Here is a 19357-nt window from a genome sequence, read left to right as displayed (position 1 = left end):
TTTTTCCTCCAAGATATTAAGGAAATTCTATGGGGCACCTGGGTGGCTCAGTCAGTTAAGCGTCTGACTTTGGCTCAGATCATGATCTCTCGGTTCATGAGTTCGAGCCCCACATCTGGGTCTGTGTTGACAGCTCGGAGCCTGGAGCCTGCTTTGGATTCTGTGTCTCCCTCTCTCTATTCCTCCCCCGCTCATACTAGCTCGTTCTCTCTCACTCTCTCTCTCTCAGAAATAAAGAAACTTTAAAAAAAAAAGATATTAAGGAAATTCTAAAGAAGCAAGTAATGTAGACCTTCTCAAAACTTTTAATGGTTCATGGCAGCGGGACTTTATTATGTCTATTTTCATTTCAAAATTTATGCCTTTCTTATATACATATTTGTATGAAATACATTACTCTTACTTTTATCTGCAGTAGTAATGGTTTGGGATTTTCAAACTGAGGAAGAGATTCAAATAAGCTTTCCTAAGTTAGAGGAGAAAATGCATGGGGATTTGAAATAAGCAATTAATGACCAAAACATAAAAATAAAAAGGTGAAGAAAATGGAAGAAAGAAAGTAGCAAACACTAATGACTCATGACAATCTGACATTATAAAAACATGCAGAAAGAAGGTAAAAGAGGACAGTGGGCATTCCAAATCAAGGAGAAGGAAAATAAAACAGTATACAAAAAGATACTCACACACTGAAAAGACTTTTCTTCCTTAAAAATAGACTTTATTATTTCTCACTTATAACTTTTCATGATCCGTTTCCTCCTGGTCAGCCAGGACCCACTGAGTTATTTTCCTCAACAGAAAACCTCAACATGATCTTTCTTCCATCTCAAGTCAGGATTAAAACACGGATTTCACAAAAATGCTAGCTCATGCTGTATTTTCTCATTGTTGCTTATGGTAAGTCATTAGATTTGATGCATTACACAACTATGTTAGATGATGGTTTTCTAATTATGAGTAAAATCTACTTTTTAAGTTAATGATTCCTTGTGAATAAAATAAAAATAATCTGCAAATATGAATTTCAGCTTTTTAATAATAATTTAATGTAGCCTTAAAAATTCGTAAGTTATTTCTCTTACCATTCAGTAAACAAAACAACCAAATCCTCTTGATTAGCATAATGTTCCATGACTTCTTTCATTAATCTCACTTTTTGGCCCCCTCCAATACTATTAATTCCAGCACCACCTCTCCACTCTTCTCCTTGACCAAGGACCTATAAATGAAATCAACATTTTGTTACTGAGCAAAACTCAAGTTATAGCAGTATCACAGAAGTCATCAGCAACTTGTACAATATTACACAGTATCCACTCTTCAAACATTTCACTAAATCACTAAATCATGATGCTACAGAGAAAAAACACTTGATGCCTAGTTCAGGTCTTGATTCTTCAATGTTATCCATCCCATAAAATGTCATTCCTGATTTTACCATTTCAAAAGTAGAATCTAATCCAAGGAGGTCAAGGGGGTAAGGAGCACGGAAAATATTTCTCATATCTTATTTCTACTTGTTCAGACTAAAGTGAACAAGAAAATACAGAAACTTCCCATAATGCTTTTCAATCTGACAGGAAATCTGTATGATGAACACCAAAGCCAAGTCCAGAAGGGTTTTGGACAGGACTCTTAAGTGATTTACCTACTGAAGCAAATCAGCTGTTCAAGGAAACACAGAGGGCATCAGGTCAGATGTCACCTTCTTTACTTTATAAAGTTTAAATTTACATTGCCCTCAAAAACTTAATAACAATTCATTAATGCAAGGAATTGCCTAAGCACAATTAATCAGAGCTAAACTTGTAGCTGTTCTCCTCACCGTCTGCCTCAGCCTCAGTAGCTGTCTCCCATATTGGAAGTACACGGAACCACACCTGGCTGTGAGGGAGCAGCAAGTATAGGTTCCCCTCCGCCACACACACACCCTGAATTTTAATTCCATCACAAATTCTGATGTTCCCAAGATAATGATCTTACTAGGAGATTTGTGAAATTAAGGGAGAATGAAATTAAACACAAGAGAAAGGGTAAAATAAATTTAGAGAATAATTTTTTATATCTAAGATAGGTAATAGACAAAATGGACTTTATTTCTTAATTTATTTATGCACTATTTTATTTATTTTCCCCATGATAAGGGTACACTTTAATCTCTATCCCCTATTTCCCCCACCCCTCACTCACCTCCCCTCTGGTAACCATCAGTTTGTTCTCTATACTTAAGAGTCTATTTCTTGGTTTGTCTTTCTCTCATTTTTATTTTTCCTTTGTTTATTTGTTTTGTTTTTTAAATTCTACATACGAGTGAGATCATATGGTATTTGTCTTTCTCTGACTAACTTATTCCTCTTAGCATTATATTCTCTAGCTCTATGTTGCTGCAAATGGCAAGATTTAATTCTTTTTTATGGATGAATAATATTCCATTATATATAATTACCACACCTTCTTTATCCATTTATCTATCAATGGATACTGGGCTGTTTCCACAGTTTGGCTACTGTAAATAATGCTTCTATAAACACAGAAGTACATGTATCTCTTTGAATTAGTGTTTTTGTATTTGGGGGGTAAGCGCCCAGTAGTAGTATTTACTGGGTCGTAAGGTAGTTCTATTTTTAATTTTTTGAGGAAACTTCCCAGCGTTTCTCACAGTGGCTATACCAGTTTGCATTCCAAGTTTATATTACATTTACCATGCAAGAGGATTCCTTTTTCTCCACATCATCCCCAACACTTAATGTTTTTGATTTTAGCCATTCTGACAGGTGTGAGGTGGTATTTCATTGTGGTTTTGAGCTGCATTTCTTTGATGATTAGTGATGCTGAACATCTTTTCATATGTCTGTTGGTCATCGGTATGTCTCATTTGGAGAAATGTCTGTTCGTGACTTCTGCCAATTTTTTAATTGCATTATTTGTTTTTTGGGTGTTGAGCTGTATCAGTTCTTTATATATTTGAGACACTAACCCTTTATCAGATGTATCATTTGCAAATATATTCTCCCGTTCAGTAGGCTGCCTTTTAGTTTTGTTGCTTGTTAGAAAATAAACATTAGCTCCAACTTTGCTAAACATTGAACCAAATAAAAACTCTGCTGGCAAAGTCCATAGGGCTCCCAGCCTCAGATCTTCATCACTGCACTCACTACTCTACTGCAGGTTGGGGACAAGTGCTAACAAGAAAACTCAAAACTGACATGTATCTGGATTCATACTGGGGCTAGTCTAGGAGAATTATTGGTCTGGTAGAACTATTAGTTTTTACCCTAAAAACTGGCCTCCTATGGCCCATGATTTGCTACACTTCCATTCTAAAACCCTCTGGGCTTCTCCAATACTGCACTAATACCAGGCCCAGCCATATCCAAGAGCCTATTCTGTGCAGTGCACTATGCTAAGCTCTATTTTCTATTTTCTTTCCACTCTATCAGTATGTCAAACTTCAGTGTGCATCAGAATCATGTAGAGGGCCTGTTAAAACACAGACTGCAGAGTTTGTGATTCAGTAGATCTGATGTCGGGCCTGAGCATCTCCTTTCTAACAATTTCCCAGATGATGCTGATGTTGGTAGTCTGGGGTCCACGCTTTGAGAACTACTGCGTTTCATAACGGGAAAACAGCAAGAATCACTCAAATGGGCTGAGGTCCAAGATTTAACATTTCATAGCCATATACCCTGGGGCAAGTTTTCCTCACCCATAAACCAAGTAATATCTAACATACATGGTTTCAACAGCATACCACATATAAAGTTCCAAACAGTGCCTCACACATAAGGAACATCCCACACCCTCCCCAGTACGAACTCTAATGATCCCTCCTCATTGTATTTCAGTATTATTCGGCATAATTTTACCCTGATTTCTCTGTTACTTCCATAATGCCTCCCATCAGTAAATACTACTATATTTCTCCTCTATCCTAACAGACGTCTAACAGACTTCTCATTTATCCTGTAATAAATATCTGGTTGTTAACACTAGATCTCTTTTCCAGCAGAGTTTAGCCTCTTTACTAGCTGTTTTATATTATCATCCATACCTAGTCTCCTAGGGGTTATGTAAGTGAATACTACCTTCCTTCTACATTACATACTAGAACAGCTCAGTTTTCCCTAAGCGAAACAATCTTTCCTTCTTCTTTTTTGTTAAAGTTGTTTTTTGTTTCTTTGGTTGGCTTTTTGTTTCTTTGTGTGTGTTTTGCTTTTTAGTTTTTGGTTTTTTTGTAAATGTCTTCAGTTTGTTGGTTGGTTTGTTTTCCTACCTGGGATACCTCCCCATCCGCCTCTTATTTGTGGAAAAGACCTGGCTGACAGATCCTCATTTCTATAAAAAAATAAATAAGTAAATAAAAAAGGCAGGCCTTTCACAGCTCAGTTTACTAGTTCTACTAAATTCCCCAGGTTTCCTCTGATCATTTATCAATGAGATATTCCCCTGGAGATCAGTCTTCTAAAAAAAACCTTTTATACTTTTAATGTTCTCAAATTCCTCTAAAACAAACAACAAGAAAAGCAACTCTCAATAATGAAACAGAAAAGGTATCCCCTTCACAGCCATGTTTCCCCTTCTCTGTAAACAAAGAAACATACTATGATAGACATACCCATTATAGAAAAAAAATTCTTCTTAGTCATGAAAAAAACTACTGTCAAATCTGCTATGCTGTGCTTGTACATGGCCCCTCAAAAGAAACATAAATATATATAAACATATTTTTCTGTTGTTTCATAGAAGATGTTTATATAAAGCATTAGCAAATATGAAGAAATCATTGTCTAAGTGGCAGAGTATGAATAAGGCCAAAATGTATCCTTAAAACAATCAATTATATACACAAACTCAGTAATTATGTAACCGAATTTCAACTTCCTTGTGTAGACTGCAGATTGTGGCAGTAGGATCGTTGGTATTTTTATGAAAAATGTACTTTAGTCACATATTCTAACATGTCTGTGAATTAAAAGATATACTGTACCTTCACAGTATAATTGAAGTATTTGGCTGACTGCATAAATCGATGGAATCCATCACTTTCTTTTGTTGCTACAGTTATTACTAATAATTTATCTGTAAAGACAGAAGGGACTAACGTAAGATGGTTTTGCAAGAGGTTAAATGCTCCCACTTTACAACCCACTACAGTGATTAGAGTCATTAAACCTACCCGCCTACCTCCTATTCATTTTCGTAATGAAAAGTCTTAGTAGCCACAACAACATATACATCATCTTCACTGCGTTGTTGTTTATTTAGCAAATAAAGGAACCAAAATCAGGGCTGCCCTAGTAAATACACAGCTTTTAGTCACCATTCTATAATGGACAATTATTTTCAGTCCAACATAAAACCATTTGTCAGTAGGAGGAGGCAGACTTAAGCAATCATTCAAAACATCCATAAAAGCTATTAAGGAGAATGCTTATCAGGAAAAGGCATGCAGAAAAATGTATAAAAGAACAAAGTATATTAGCAAATATCAAAAGTGCTGGGACATTTCTTTTAACCTGAGGACACAGGAGGACTCACGGACTAAAAAAGCAAAAGTCAACATCTTTATAACATTCAATGCATTGAGCTGTACCGTTTGTCACCTGCATGTTGTTACCAATAACACAAAACTCACAAGGTATTAAATGTCTGCTAGGCAATAGGCAATTATTGGAAATAGCACTAATGCATTACAGAATTCAATTAGAAATAATTTCATATAAATCAAAGTAATTTTGCATCAAATTTTAAAAATAATTAAAATAATAAAATATACATAGGTGCAATACACATGAAGAAATAATAAATTCAAACATTCACTAGTCAACTAAAGAAAGGAAAACGTTTCCATAAAGATAAATATCAACGTCCTTAGATTTTTTTCTGGAAAAAGGTATTTCTCACACAATTTTCACCACTATAAGAAATAAATATTCAAGGAAAAATAAGTTATTTTCATAAAGTTGACGGCAGCAAGTAAATATTTTTTAAGAACACTTTTGTAATTATTTTTTTTTAAGGACCAAGTTGTCTTTTTTTTTTTTTTTTTTTAGAGAGTGCGCGCAGGCAAGCGCACACACACACAAACACACACACTTGCACGCACACGAGCAGGCGAGGAGCAGAGAGAGGAGGATGGAGAATCTGAAGTGGGCTCCATGCTAACAGCAGCGAGCCTGTCGTAGAGTTCGAACTCACAAACCATGAAATCATGACCTGAGCCGAATCAAGAGACAGACACCTAACCGACTGAACCATCTGGGTACCCAATTAACTGCTATTTTTTAAGAAACAAAATTTATACCCAATTAGCTGTTATTTTTTAAGAAACAAAATTTAATTTGTAAAGTTTCAAGCAGGGCTTAACTGATTAAGAAAATATGACATGTTACCATTCACAATAAATTTTAAAATGGAGACTACCAGATTTTATAAGAGTAAAAGAGCATACTTTAAAGTCTCTTTTCTCTGTAATAAAATTACTGTATTTAAAGATACCTTTCTTATCTTAACCTTCTATACATAGGTCATAAGAATTATCTACGAGTTTACATTTTGGTTAGATGGATTTTTACGCTTACCATTTTCAGTATAAAATTAGCAGCAAGGATTTCATCATCCTTAATAGGAAAAGTAATGTTGGCCAGACCACTGAGTAGACAGAAACGTTACACTAATCCAATGACTCAGAAGCCAAATTAAAAATGGGTAGTCTATGTCTGGCAATCTGATGCCAAATAAGGACTCCTATTGTTTCATTATTGTTGCTAATTACAAAAAAAACAAATAGTGAATTAGTAACTTTGTTTTTAAAAAATGTATGATTCATAGCATTACATATAAATTTCTGTTTCCTTTTATCTGCTATTCAGTATCATTACTGTGATAAGAAACAAGTCTTATTTATAATAAATATATAATAAATATATTAGTATATTTATTATATATTAATATATTAATATATAATTTTATATTATAAAATATAGTATATAATAAATATAATAAATATTAATATTGTAAATGTACTCTATAATATTATAGTAATATAATATATAAAATATAATATATAATAAATATATTTATTATAAATAAGATTTATTTCTTATCAGTTCAAAAGTCTAACTTCTTCACCATTTATGAAATTTTCTTGTCAAAAACTTTAACCTAAATTTGATATATACTTAGATTTCACAATTAACCTATAGAATCAGTGACAAAAGGGAAAAAAATGGAAGGTAAACGGATACAGTATATTAACAGAATTAAGAGACAATTCAACCACATGTAAACCATGAACTTTATTTGGGTCCTGATTTAAAAAACTAACTGCAGAAAAGTATTTCTGAGAAAATTAGGAAAATCTGAACATGAATTGGATATTTGTTGACATTAGAAATTAGTTAATTTTTTATCATGTTAATGGCATTGACTTTTTTAGAGTCCTTATAATTTAGAGACACATACTTAAGTATTTACCCAATGAAATAATATACAGTATTTACAATTTGTTTTAAAATTATCTGAGGTTGATGGGAGGCAATGGAGGAGGAGGATAAAGATTAAACAAGACTGGCCATATGTAATGACTATTAAAAATGGATTCTTTTTGTGTATGTTTGGAAACTCCTACAATTAAAAGAGAGTTCAACTTCATCTACAATCCCTCATTTTCCAATCAAAAAAATTATAGAAAAATATGCAATAGAAAACTTTTAATGGTCTAAATCATCTAAGTAAGAGGAAGGATGAAATAGCAGAAATTCTAACCAAACCATATTGTAATTTAAGCAACTATCGTGAGTACATCACTCAATCCACCCACCACAACCAAAACGATAATATGAGATGATTGAGCAAGGAAATGAGCTTGAATAAAAGGTATCCATCAACAATTACCAAAATCAATCTACAATGGTGTCAAAGAAAAGGCAAATGGAACCTCAACTGTGACCAAATGGAACCTCTGTTGCCACTGTCTGATCCTATTACAAAATAGATTAATACAGTTTGCATGGGCAAGAAACATGTAACACACCTACAGAGTGTGGTAGATTAGAACAACCATTTATCAGTGAAAATCACATCATGGCAAAAAACAAAAACTTCTGTCCTCATCTCTATAATCCCCCAAATGCCTATCATTATAGTAAGATTTAATAAATACTGAAGTGTTTAAATATATAGCACTCTATAAAAATTCAGGTGAATATCAGAAATTCTCCAAAAATCAAGTTGTCATTTTATTTAAAAATGCCAAAATATGCTATATTCTCTCTTATTAATACACTTCTGGGGGCTGTGGGAATGCACTGTTAAAGAACCATCTTTTGGGGCACCTGGGTGGCTCAGTCGGTTGAGCGTCCAACTTCGGCTCAGGTCATGATCTCACGACTCATGAGTTCGGGCCCCACGTCGGGCTCTGTGCTGACAGTTCAGAGCCTGGAGCCTGCTTCAGATTCTGTGCCTCCCTGTCTCTCTGCCCCAACCCACTCACATTCTGTCTCTTTCTCTCTCAAAAATAAATAAACATTAAAAAAAAGTTTTTAAAAATAAGAGCTATCTTTTTTCTCCAAATAGTTATTTATAAAGAGCAGAATATATCAATATTTAGTGCAATTTTTGTTTTCAAAGACAAAGCATGAGTTTAAAATAGAAACTGTTTTGTTAATATATCCTGTTTCCAAATTCTAAAGCAGCACATAAAATTCATCCGAAATTCATTATCTTAATGACAGACATCACATTAAGTAACTCAGCACCAGCCCAGCTGCTTTTGATCCCAATACTGAAGGATAACTCTCCTATCTTTCCAAGAAACTACACAGTCATACCAGTCCTTAATTTTAAATTGGAAAATATCAAGAAAAATAATTCTACAACAGGACCTATGAGTATATTGTTTTCACTCTGCAGCTAACTCATTTTATGACCAGATATGTCCTTCGTCTATAAAGATCAGTGACTCTCACTGATCTACTGAAGGAAGGTATCTTCTTAGTAATGGTTAGCATAGTGCAGGGGCCAGCAAACTATTTCACTGTAAAAGGCCAAATTGTAAATATTTTAGGCTTTGTGGACCACATATAATCTCTGTCATGATTTTTTCTTTTTTTAAAATACTTTTTAAATGTTATATTTATATATAAATATACATATATATAACACATATAACATACATATATGTATGTATTTGTTTTCTGGCTGTCTTTACAAAAACAATGGGCCAAATTTGGCCTAAGAGTCATAGTTTGCCACCGCAGTTGGCCATATGAATCTGAAGACAAATACCTGGGTTCAAATCCCAACTCTACCATTTATTTGTTAGAAGTTGGCCACCTATGTGTGTCTCATCTGTATCTCATCTATAATATGTGTGTAAGAATAGCTCCTGCCTGACAGGTTTGCTGTGATAATTAAATTAGTTAATATATGCAAAGTGGCTGACACACTGTAAGGTCTACATATATCTACATATATAGTATCTTCTTATTCCTACTCAATAGATGCATAGATAAGGTGGCCTATATTAGTGAAATCTCGGCAGATTATAACTCCATCTCTTTCTCTACTAGAGTTATACACTCACGAATCTGGTATCTCTTCCAACTCTAGATTTTATGATGCTAGTAATGACTGAAGCACACATACCCAACCTATATAAAAACAGTCTGCTTAAAAGTATTCATTCAAATATTTTAACAAGAAAATGCAGATATGCCCTCTCAAATGTTCACATGTCTCTCCATCTCCAACCAAGCTATAATACTAACTCAAATTATGGTCATCACTAGCCCAGGCTTCTACAATAGCCTCCTAAACCCACTTAACCCACTCTAGTCATATCTCCACAAAGCAGCCAGAGTGAACTTTTCAAAACACCTAGATATCCAATCATGTCATTCCACTGCTAAACACCCTTAAGTGGCTTTCCATTGCTCTTAAGATGGTGGTCAAGCTCTATCACTTCAATGTAGTCCTTGACTGTGGCCCTCTCCAATATCATTCATTACCTCTCCCTCCTTTGTTCTCTCTGCTCCAACTGCCCAGGACTTTTTTGGTTCTCCAACAATGCTCGCTCCTTCTCACCCAGAGAAGAGCGTATGCTACGTCATTATCTAATTCCCCTCTTGACCTCTTGATGGAGTCACTGCCTATTGAAATAAGCCATTTCCTTAGAGAGACCATCCCTGACCACTGCACTGTCTACCTCTCTTTCAGAGAACTTAGCACAAATTGTACATTAACACTCATGATTATTATTTGAGATTAAAGTCTCTCCCCCCCGTTTGACTCTAAATGTCTAACAAGATGTCTTTTTCTGAACACTACACTCCAGGGTCTATTAGTGTTCAGCACCTAGTAGGTTCTTAATACACATTTGTTGGATGAATAGATTCAGGGATAAGTAATACTACACTTCATGTAGATGTGTGTATAAAGCAACCTGTTTTCAACAAAATCCCTAGATTTTTAGCTTTATTATCTCCAATTCAAAAGTAAAGAAAGTTAGTTTTAAGTAAGTTAAACAATTTGGGGTGCCTGGGTGGCTCAGTCGGTTAAGCATCTGACTTTGGTTCAGGCCATGATCACACAGTTCGTTGAGTTCGAGCCCTGTATCAGGCTCTGTGCTGACAGCACGGAGCCTGCTTGGGATCCTCTGTTCCCCCTCTCTCTGCCCCTCCCCAACTTGCTTGCTCTCTCTCTCTCACTCTCAAAAATAAATAAACTTTAACAAATAAATAAAGTTAAACAACTTCAGTGAAGTCACTCAACAAGTTACTAGTAAAGCCAGGAGTAGAACTTTCGCTATTCCTCAAAGTCCATTTCTTTCCAACGTTTCATGTGGACTTACTTGCTAGAGAGAAGTCAAGAGGCTAGAAGCAAACTTTGAGTTTTATTACATGTGTAGAAACGAGATAACTTGGCAAGCCTGAAACTTCTATCCTTAGACCTGCTTGCAGGTTGGTCCCTGGCTGCCATCTGGAAAACTGAATTTGGGGAAGTTCCTACCATTCCCAGTAAGAATGGTTCACTGTGCCTAAATTGCACTAACAATGTACTTATGCTGAACACCTGCTTTCTTTCTAGAAGTTTGGAATTTTGATACAGCACTTGCCTGTATGAACAGTCTCCATTAAAAACCTTGGGCAGTGAGTCCCTAATGAGCTTTCTTAATAAATAACATTTCAATGTGTTGTCACAGCTAGTCGCTGTGGGAATTAAGCAAATTTTGTGTGACTCCACTGGGAAAGGACTGTTGGAAGCTGTATCTGGTTTTCCTGGATTGACCCATGTGCCTTTTTCCTCTGCTGATTTTGCTTAATATTCTTTTACTGTAATAAATCACAGCCATGAGTTTGACTTATATTCTGAATTCTAGGAGTCCTCCTAATGAATGGTTGATTCTGGGGACAGATGGCCTTGAGGATGCCAGACCCAATATGCTTCTAGCTATAGGCAACAACTCTTCATCTGAAAAAGATATTATGAGCCTAATTGGTTATGTATCTGATAAAGGGATAGATATTAGATTCAGGCTTCAGAGGCCAGGCTAGAGAGATATAGAAAAGACTCCAAACACACTCCAGAGAAGTATTTGGTACATAAAGCAATCACAGTATGCTCCTCCACTGACAGTTATTTTATTGTACTGTAAATTGTGATCTCATGAACAAGCTAGCAAAGTCCAATTCCTTTACAGAGGAGGGAACCAAGACCTCAAGAAAAAACAAGGCTTGCCCAGGGTCCTGCAGTTCAGCTAGGTGGTAACCAATCTAGGACTGGAACTCAAGATTCCCAATTACTAAAAACATGGTTTTCCTAGGTCTTATTGAACAATCTTGTTGCTTTCTTAAGTACAGGGTCACCCAAACACTATGACAATTAAACGAAAGCCAAGGTATGTAGGTAGCAAGGAAACGAATTTTATTTTGTGGAACTGTTGAAAAAAAATAAAACAAAACGAAGATTCTTCAAGAACAATTAATGCCAAAATTTCAACAAAGAAAAAAACTAAATAAATAGGATGTGTCAAAGAGACATCAAAGGATTCCATTGGGTTTTCACAGGAAATGGAGGAGAAATGAGAATACTAAAAAAAAAAAAAAAAAAAAAAAAAAAAAAACCGAAAAGAAAAAACAAACAAACAAAAACCTCCAACCACTAATGCTGTATAGGGAACAGCTTTACACATCAGCATTCAGATGAATGCCTGAGCTTCCACAGACCACTCTGGACCATGCACAGATATACAGAAAATCAGGAGATACACCATGAGGTAGTGGGAGAAAGGGTGGCATGTAGGGTGACCAACCACTCCAGACTGCCCAGGACTAAGGTGGTTCCCAGAACACAGGGATTTCAGTTGTAAAACCTGGAAAGTCCTGAGCCAACCAGGACAATGTGGTCACCCTAACAGGATGTGCAGTGGGATTAGAGAAGGTGAATATTGCCAGTTAGGTATAAAAAGACGAAATGGCACAAGGAGTCAAATAGTAGGAAGGCAATAAGTTAAGGATAAACTCTTCTAGAACCAGAAGGTCAATCAACACAAGACATCAAGTGAAGCAGGACCATATTAAGACCTCCAGAGGCCTCAGGCACCTAAAAGGACAAGCCACTGTCCTCCGTGAAGCCCACACACAGAAAATTACGAGATGTTTGGCATGGTACATTGAGGAAAATTTTGACAAACATGGAGTTTGACCAGCATAGTTAGAGGTCTGGCAATTATTTCATACTTGAATAGTTGAGGGATTGAGAATTTTTCTAGCTGAAAAAAAGATTCAACACCTCCGTTATCTTATCACATTTGAGGAGAAAAAAAAAAAAAAGATTTCTTCTATCTTAAAGAAGATAACTGGATGGGGGAGAATTAATGGAGAGAAGGCAGATTTTATATCAATATTGTTTTAGCCCATTCAGGCTGCTATAACAAAATACGATGGACTCGGTATCCTATAAACAACAGAAATTTATTTCTCACAGTTCTGGAGGCTAAAATCCAAGATTACCCCACGAGCATGGCCATACTGTGGTGAGGGCTCTCCTCTTGGATCACAGCCAGCACCTTCTCCTGTGTCCTGTCGTGGTGAAAGGAGCGGGGGTCTTTTTGGAGCCTCTCTTATTAGAGCATTAACCATATTCATGAGGTCTCTACCCTCGTGACTTAACCACTTCCCAAAGGCCCCACCTTCTAATACCATCACCTTTGGGAGCTAAGTCTTCCACATATGCATATGGGGGAGGGAATGGGACACAAACATTCAGACCATAGCAAATATGAAGTATGATTAAGAGCATCCAGAATGAATGGACTGTCCTGGAAAAGCAGTGTTTTCTATCTTTACAAACATTAATACAAGGAGTGTAAGTCCACTTGCCAGGATTTAGACTCGGAGGACACACCTGATCCAGTTGAAATATGATATTTACACCTTGGATATAATTTTAATGTCAAAGGGAAAAGGTACTGCCCCCTTCACAGACAGAACAGATTTTAATCTGTAGAATCCCAAGGGTTCAAAGGTTACAGCAACCTCCAAAATAGAAAGATGTACCAATAATTAAAACCTCCTTTGAGTAGGATGGGATAACCCATCTGCTAGCCAAATGCTTTAACAGAGACTATAAATTGCCTGCCAGAAATCTGGTCCCAAGGTTATGTAGTTTGTTCAAACAAATTTGATTTATTGCTGTTTATTCCATATCTTACATAGGCACTAAAAATATTTCCAGACTTATAAGCAAAGAAATCAATAGTAAAGTTAACAACCAGTACAAAACAGCAGAGGCTGAGAGGATATATTTCTGCTAATTCACCTACAAATGAAAAGAAGAGGTACCCTAGGGCAGAGACCAACTTGAGATGGACTTGCAGCTAAGCAAGCCCTGTGCTAAGAGAAAGTTGTAAGGAGGAAGTGCCTGAATCAAAATATCTTTTCTCCTCCAAAATGGAAAAAGAATCTTGCTGAAGTCTGCCTAACCTAAAGGAATAAAAATAACTGGCACGCAAAATTAAAAGCAAGCCTGATAAAGTGTGGAGTGCCTGAAATGGAAAGTCTTAACTTTATTCATCATCTTCAAGTATAAACATTTGCTTCTTCTACTCTACACTGCCATGAACACATTATAAATTCATTCTTTAAAAGAGGGTATTTTCCATCGTATCCATCTTGCACAAAATGAGTACAATTAATCCGAGCAGCAGCCCATTCTCACACTGTCTGCAAAGTTTTACAGCATGTATTCCTCCCCCAACAACACACTACTTCTCCACATCGTTCAACAAATTGAACTTGCCATGTAAGAGGTTACTAAAAAGTTGAATCAGTATATTTAGACCTTGGGGAACATAAAATTAAGTGTAGATGAATTGATTTCTACAACTATGGATATTTTCTTCTATGGAAGAAGACTCAAAAAAAAAAAGAGCCTCATTGTTTAATTTGTGTTGTAAACTGTCATAAACTTTCATCTTTACATAAGAGAAATGTCCTATTTTTTGGAAACCATGTCTGAGAAAACATAAAAAACATTCTAGCATTCACTGTGCCAAGTTAGAGTTTTAAAACATATACACGTGACTGATTTTTCCCTCCCCAGCCACTCAAATTAGTAATTTAATTTTTTGGACTAGGTGATAAAATAGGAAGTGATATGCCTTCCCAGACCTTTCTCCCAGACCTCTACGTAACTTTCCCTCAGGAGATATCAATAACGTTGTTCTTATGGATGCTTCAAAAGATGTCAATGTAAGGGTGCCTGGGTGGCTCAGTCAGTAGGGCGTCCAACTTCGGCTCAGGTCATGATCTCACAGTTCATGAGTTCGAGCCCTGCGTCAGGCTCTGTGCTGACAGCTCAGAGCCTGGAGCCTGCTTCAGATTCTGTGTCTCCCTCTCTCTCTGCCCCTCCCTGCTCAATCTCTCTCAAAAAATGAATAAACGTTAAATTTTTTTTTTAAATGTCAATGTATATGTTAGCAAATACTTTATATTCTACACTTTAATTTTGCATAGTTTAAATTTTTTATTATTCAATTTATTTAATTTTTTTTTTTTTTAAAGCAAAGAAAACTTCACCTATTTCTCCTACTCCTCCATCTCTGACCTCTGGCAACCACCAATTTGTCTACATCTATGAGTTTGGTTTATATATATTTAGTATGTTGCCTTTTCATTTTGTTGGTAGTTTCCTTTGCTATAAAGAAGCTTTTAAATTTGATGTAGTAAAACATGTTGTTTTTGATGCTTTTCTTTTTGCTTTTGTTTATTTTATTTTTGCTTTTGATGCTTTTACTTTTGGTGTCAGATTCAAAAAATAATTGCCAAGAACTATGTCAGGAGCTTACCACCTATGTTTTCCTCTAGGAGTTCTATAGTTCAAGCCTTACTTTCAAGACTTTAATCCATTTTGAGTCAACTCTGGTAACCCATGGTATAAGATGGTGGTCCAGTTTCGTTCTTTTGCATGTGGATGTCCAGTTTTCCCACAACAATTGATGGAAGAGACTGTCCCTTCCTCACTGTATATTCTCGGCTCCTTTATGATAAATTAATTGACCATAGGTATACAGGTTTATTTCTGGGGTCTCTATTCTGTTCCACTGATCTATGCATCTGTGTTTATGCCAAGATCATACTATTTTAATTACTACAGCTTTATAATATAATTTGAAATTATGGAACATGATACCTCCAGCCTTCTTCTATCTCAAGTTTGCTTTGGCTATTCAGGGTCTTTTATGGTTCCATACAAATTCTAGGATTGTTTGCTCTATTTCTGTGAAAAATGCCACTGGAATTTTGATAGGATTGCACTGAATTTGTAGATTGCTTTGGGTAGTATGAACATTTTAACAATATTAATTCTTCCAATGCATGAGCACAGAATATCTTTCCATTTATCTGTGTCTTCTTTAATCTTCATTAATGTCTTACAGTTTTCAATATACAGATCTTTTACTCCCTTAATTAAATTTATTCCTAGGTATTTTATTATCTTTGATGCAACTGTAAATGGGATTGCTTTCTTAATTTCTCTTTCTCATAGTTCACTAGTATATAGAAACACAATAGAATCAGTATGGAACTGTTAGTTCTAACAGTTTTTTTCATGGTATCTTGGTTTTCTATATACACCATGTCACTGGCAAATAGTAACAGTTTTACTTCTTCCTTTCCAATTTGAATGCTACAATGTACATGGGGGTGCATATATACCTTTTTGAATTAGTGTTTTCATTTCTCTTGCTAGGACTACCAATACTATATTGAACAAAATCGGCAAGAGTGGGCACCCTCGTCTTACTCCAGATCTTAGAGCAATAGCTTTCAGCTTTTTACACTGACTATGATGTTAGCTGTAGGCTTACCATATATAGCCTTTATTATGTTGAGGCATGTTCCCTCTATACCCACTTCGTGGTGTGCTTTTATCATATGGATAAAATGTATATTGAATTTTGTCAAATGCTTTTTCAGCATCTATTGAGATGATATATGACTATTACACTTCATTTTATACATGTGGTATATAACATTGATTTGTGTATGTTGAACATTCTTTCATCCCTGGAATAAATCCCACTTGATTGTGGTGTATGATGCTTTTAATGTATTGCTGGATTTGATTTGCTAATATCTGCTCACGTTTGCATCTATGTTCACTAGGGATATTGGCCTGTAATTTTCTTTCCTTGTAGTATCCTTCTCTGGTTTTGCTATAAGGGTAATGATGGGCCTCATACAATAAGTTTGGAGGAGTTCTCTCCTCGTCTATTCTTTGGGAAAGTGTGAGGACTGATACTAATTCTTCTTTGAATGTTTGGTACAACTGACCAGTGAAGCCTGGTCCTGGACCGGGTTTTTGATTCCTGATTCAGTCTCCTTACTAGTAATCAGTCTGTTCAGATTTTCTATTTCTTCATAGTCTAGTGGTAGTAGGCTGTATGTTTCAAAGAATTTATTCATTTTTCCATTTTTCCAATTTGTTAAGAAATAATTGATCATAATAGAGTTTATGATCCTTTGTATTTCTCTGAGGTCAGTTGTCACTTTGATTTCTGATTTGATTAGAACCCTCATTTTTACCTTTTTATTTTTTATGACTCTAGGTTTGTCGACTTTATCTTTTCAAAGAACCAGCTCTTAGTTTGATCTTTCCTATTATCTTTTTAGTCTCTATTTCATTTATTTCTGCTCTAATCTTTGTTACTTCTTTCCTTCTACTTTAGATTTCATTTGTTCTTCTTTTTTCTAGTTCCTTGAGGTATAAAATCAGTTGTTTGAGGCTTTTATTGTTTCTTGAGGTAGGCATTTATTGCCATGAACTTCTCTTACAACTGCTTTGGCTGCATCTTATAAATTTTAGTATGTTACATTTCCATTTTCATTTGTCTCGAGGTATTTTTTTATTTCTCTTTTGATTTCTTCTTTGGTCCATTTGGTTGTTCAATCTCCACAGACTTGTGAATCTTCCAGTTTTCTTCATGTAATTGATTTCTAGATTCATACCACTGCCGTCAAAAAAGGTGCTTGATATGTTTCAATCCTCTTAAATTTATTAAGATTTGTTCTGTGGCCTAACATGTGATCTATCTCAGAAAAGGTTCCAGGTGCTGTTGACAGGAAGGCATATTCTGTTCCTTTTAGGTGGAATGTTCTGTTAAGTATATCTAGTCTAATATCTGTTAAGTCTATCTGGTCTAATGTGTCATTTAAGGTTAATGTTTTCTTATTAATTTTCTGTATTGATGTAAGTGGGATATTAACATCACCCACTATTATTTATTGCTGTCTATTTCTCCCTTTAGATCCATTAGTATCTGCTTTATATATTTATTTATATGCTGGGTACATATTTACAAATGTTATTTCCTCTTCCTGGAGAGCCCTTTAACACTATGTAATGTCCTTCTTTGTCTCTTATTACAGTCTTTGTTTTAAAGTCCATTTTGTCTGATAGAAGTATAGCTACTCCAGCTTTCCTTTGGGTTTCATTTGCAAGGAGTATCTTTTTCTATTGCTCCACTTGCAATCTGTGTGTATCCTTACATCTAAAGTGAGTCTCTCATAGGCAGCACACAAATGGGTCTTGTTTTTTTTCATTCAGCCCACTCCATGTCTTTTGATTGGAAAATTTTGTTCATTGATATTTAAAGTAATTATTGGTAGGTATGTGTTTATTGCCATTTTGCTAACAGTTTTCTGGCTATGTTGTAGTTCAAAAAAATTTTGCACCTCTTTCTAAAATCTACATATCTGTAAGGTATTTTCAGATGTAATCCAGCTACACTGTATTCCATCATAGAGATAAACCACAATTTAACTAAACACCATGCTACTGACAGGTATTTACACTGTTTCCAATCCAATGGTGTACTAAAAAATAATCTGTAATGGATAATGATATATATAAATATTTCTTACATATAAGATTGTATCTTTAGAATAAATCTGAAGTCGAATTTCTGGGTCAAACATTTTCCTCCCATTTGCCATTTACCCTTTGACTTTGTTTTGATTGCATGAGCCTTACCAGGCAGAATTTCCTTTTATATAGCAGTATTTTTATCAGCCATTAACTCTTATGTCATCTAGGTTTTAGAAAGGCCTTCTACCTGCTACAGTTATACAACAAATCTTTCTTATTTTCTTTTAGTACTTTCATAGTTGCATTTTTTTTTCACATTTCTTTCTTTTATCATATGGCTCATGTTGAACAAATGAAATGCTGAACGTGCTGAGATTTTCTCTCATATCATTCCAAACAAGAAAGTCCTTAGGTTCCATTCTGAATTATTAAAACTTATGATGAATTAAGACAATTATGCTTTAGGAAAAATATTACCTATCTCAACTATGACAGGAAAGTGACATGTGATTGCTCTGAAGACTTAAACCAAAGAGGAGTTTCTACGTCTCCAAATATACAAATCCCAAAACACTAACAATAACAGGAAGATAATACTATTCCATAAAGGCTTTTTCTAAGTAAAATTGGCTTTCTGACACTATTTTCATTGGATATAAAGCTCCATAGAGAAGGTTCTCTATGTGCTCCCATCTGCCACACTGACAAAAATTCACCTAAGGTGTAATTATCTCTGTCCCAATCAGCTCCCTATTGCCTAAGTGCCTGATTTTCCTTCCTTCTTATTTCTTCTCTCAATTTTGAATAGTGACTTCCTTGAATTTTGAACCAAGCCATATGTTAAAAGACACACATGGATGATTCAGACAAGTCATTGTTGGGTAAGTCTGGCCTGTGTCTGATTAATCTCACAACCTTGAGAAAGCCATACTCCAGGTAAGGCCTCAGTCACACCAGTCATGGTGCATCAGAACCTCTGTAC

General features: G+C 35.4%; 1 protein-coding gene across 2 annotated transcripts in view; it reads right to left on the bottom strand.

Moving 5' to 3' along the window:
* PLOD2 (procollagen-lysine,2-oxoglutarate 5-dioxygenase 2) overlaps positions 1-19357 on the bottom strand; it is a 100294-nt gene that overhangs the window by 53478 nt on the left and 27459 nt on the right. For both annotated transcript variants that reach the window (XM_060638884.3, XM_060638883.3), the window contains exons 2-3: positions 4991-5082; positions 1086-1222 (exon numbers count right to left, since the gene is read on the bottom strand). In XM_060638884.3, coding sequence (XP_060494867.1) covers positions 1086-1222; positions 4991-5082 — 229 coding nt within the window. The remainder of the gene's footprint in view (positions 1-1085; positions 1223-4990; positions 5083-19357) is intronic.

The sequence above is a fragment of the Panthera onca genome, chromosome C2 (genome assembly GCF_046562875.1).
Source record: "Panthera onca isolate mPanOnc1 chromosome C2, mPanOnc1 haplotype 2, whole genome shotgun sequence".
In the NCBI taxonomy this organism is placed as follows: Eukaryota; Metazoa; Chordata; class Mammalia; order Carnivora; family Felidae; genus Panthera; species Panthera onca.
The sequence above is the reverse complement of the archived record's forward strand: the minus strand, read 5'-3'. Positions and strand labels throughout refer to the sequence as shown.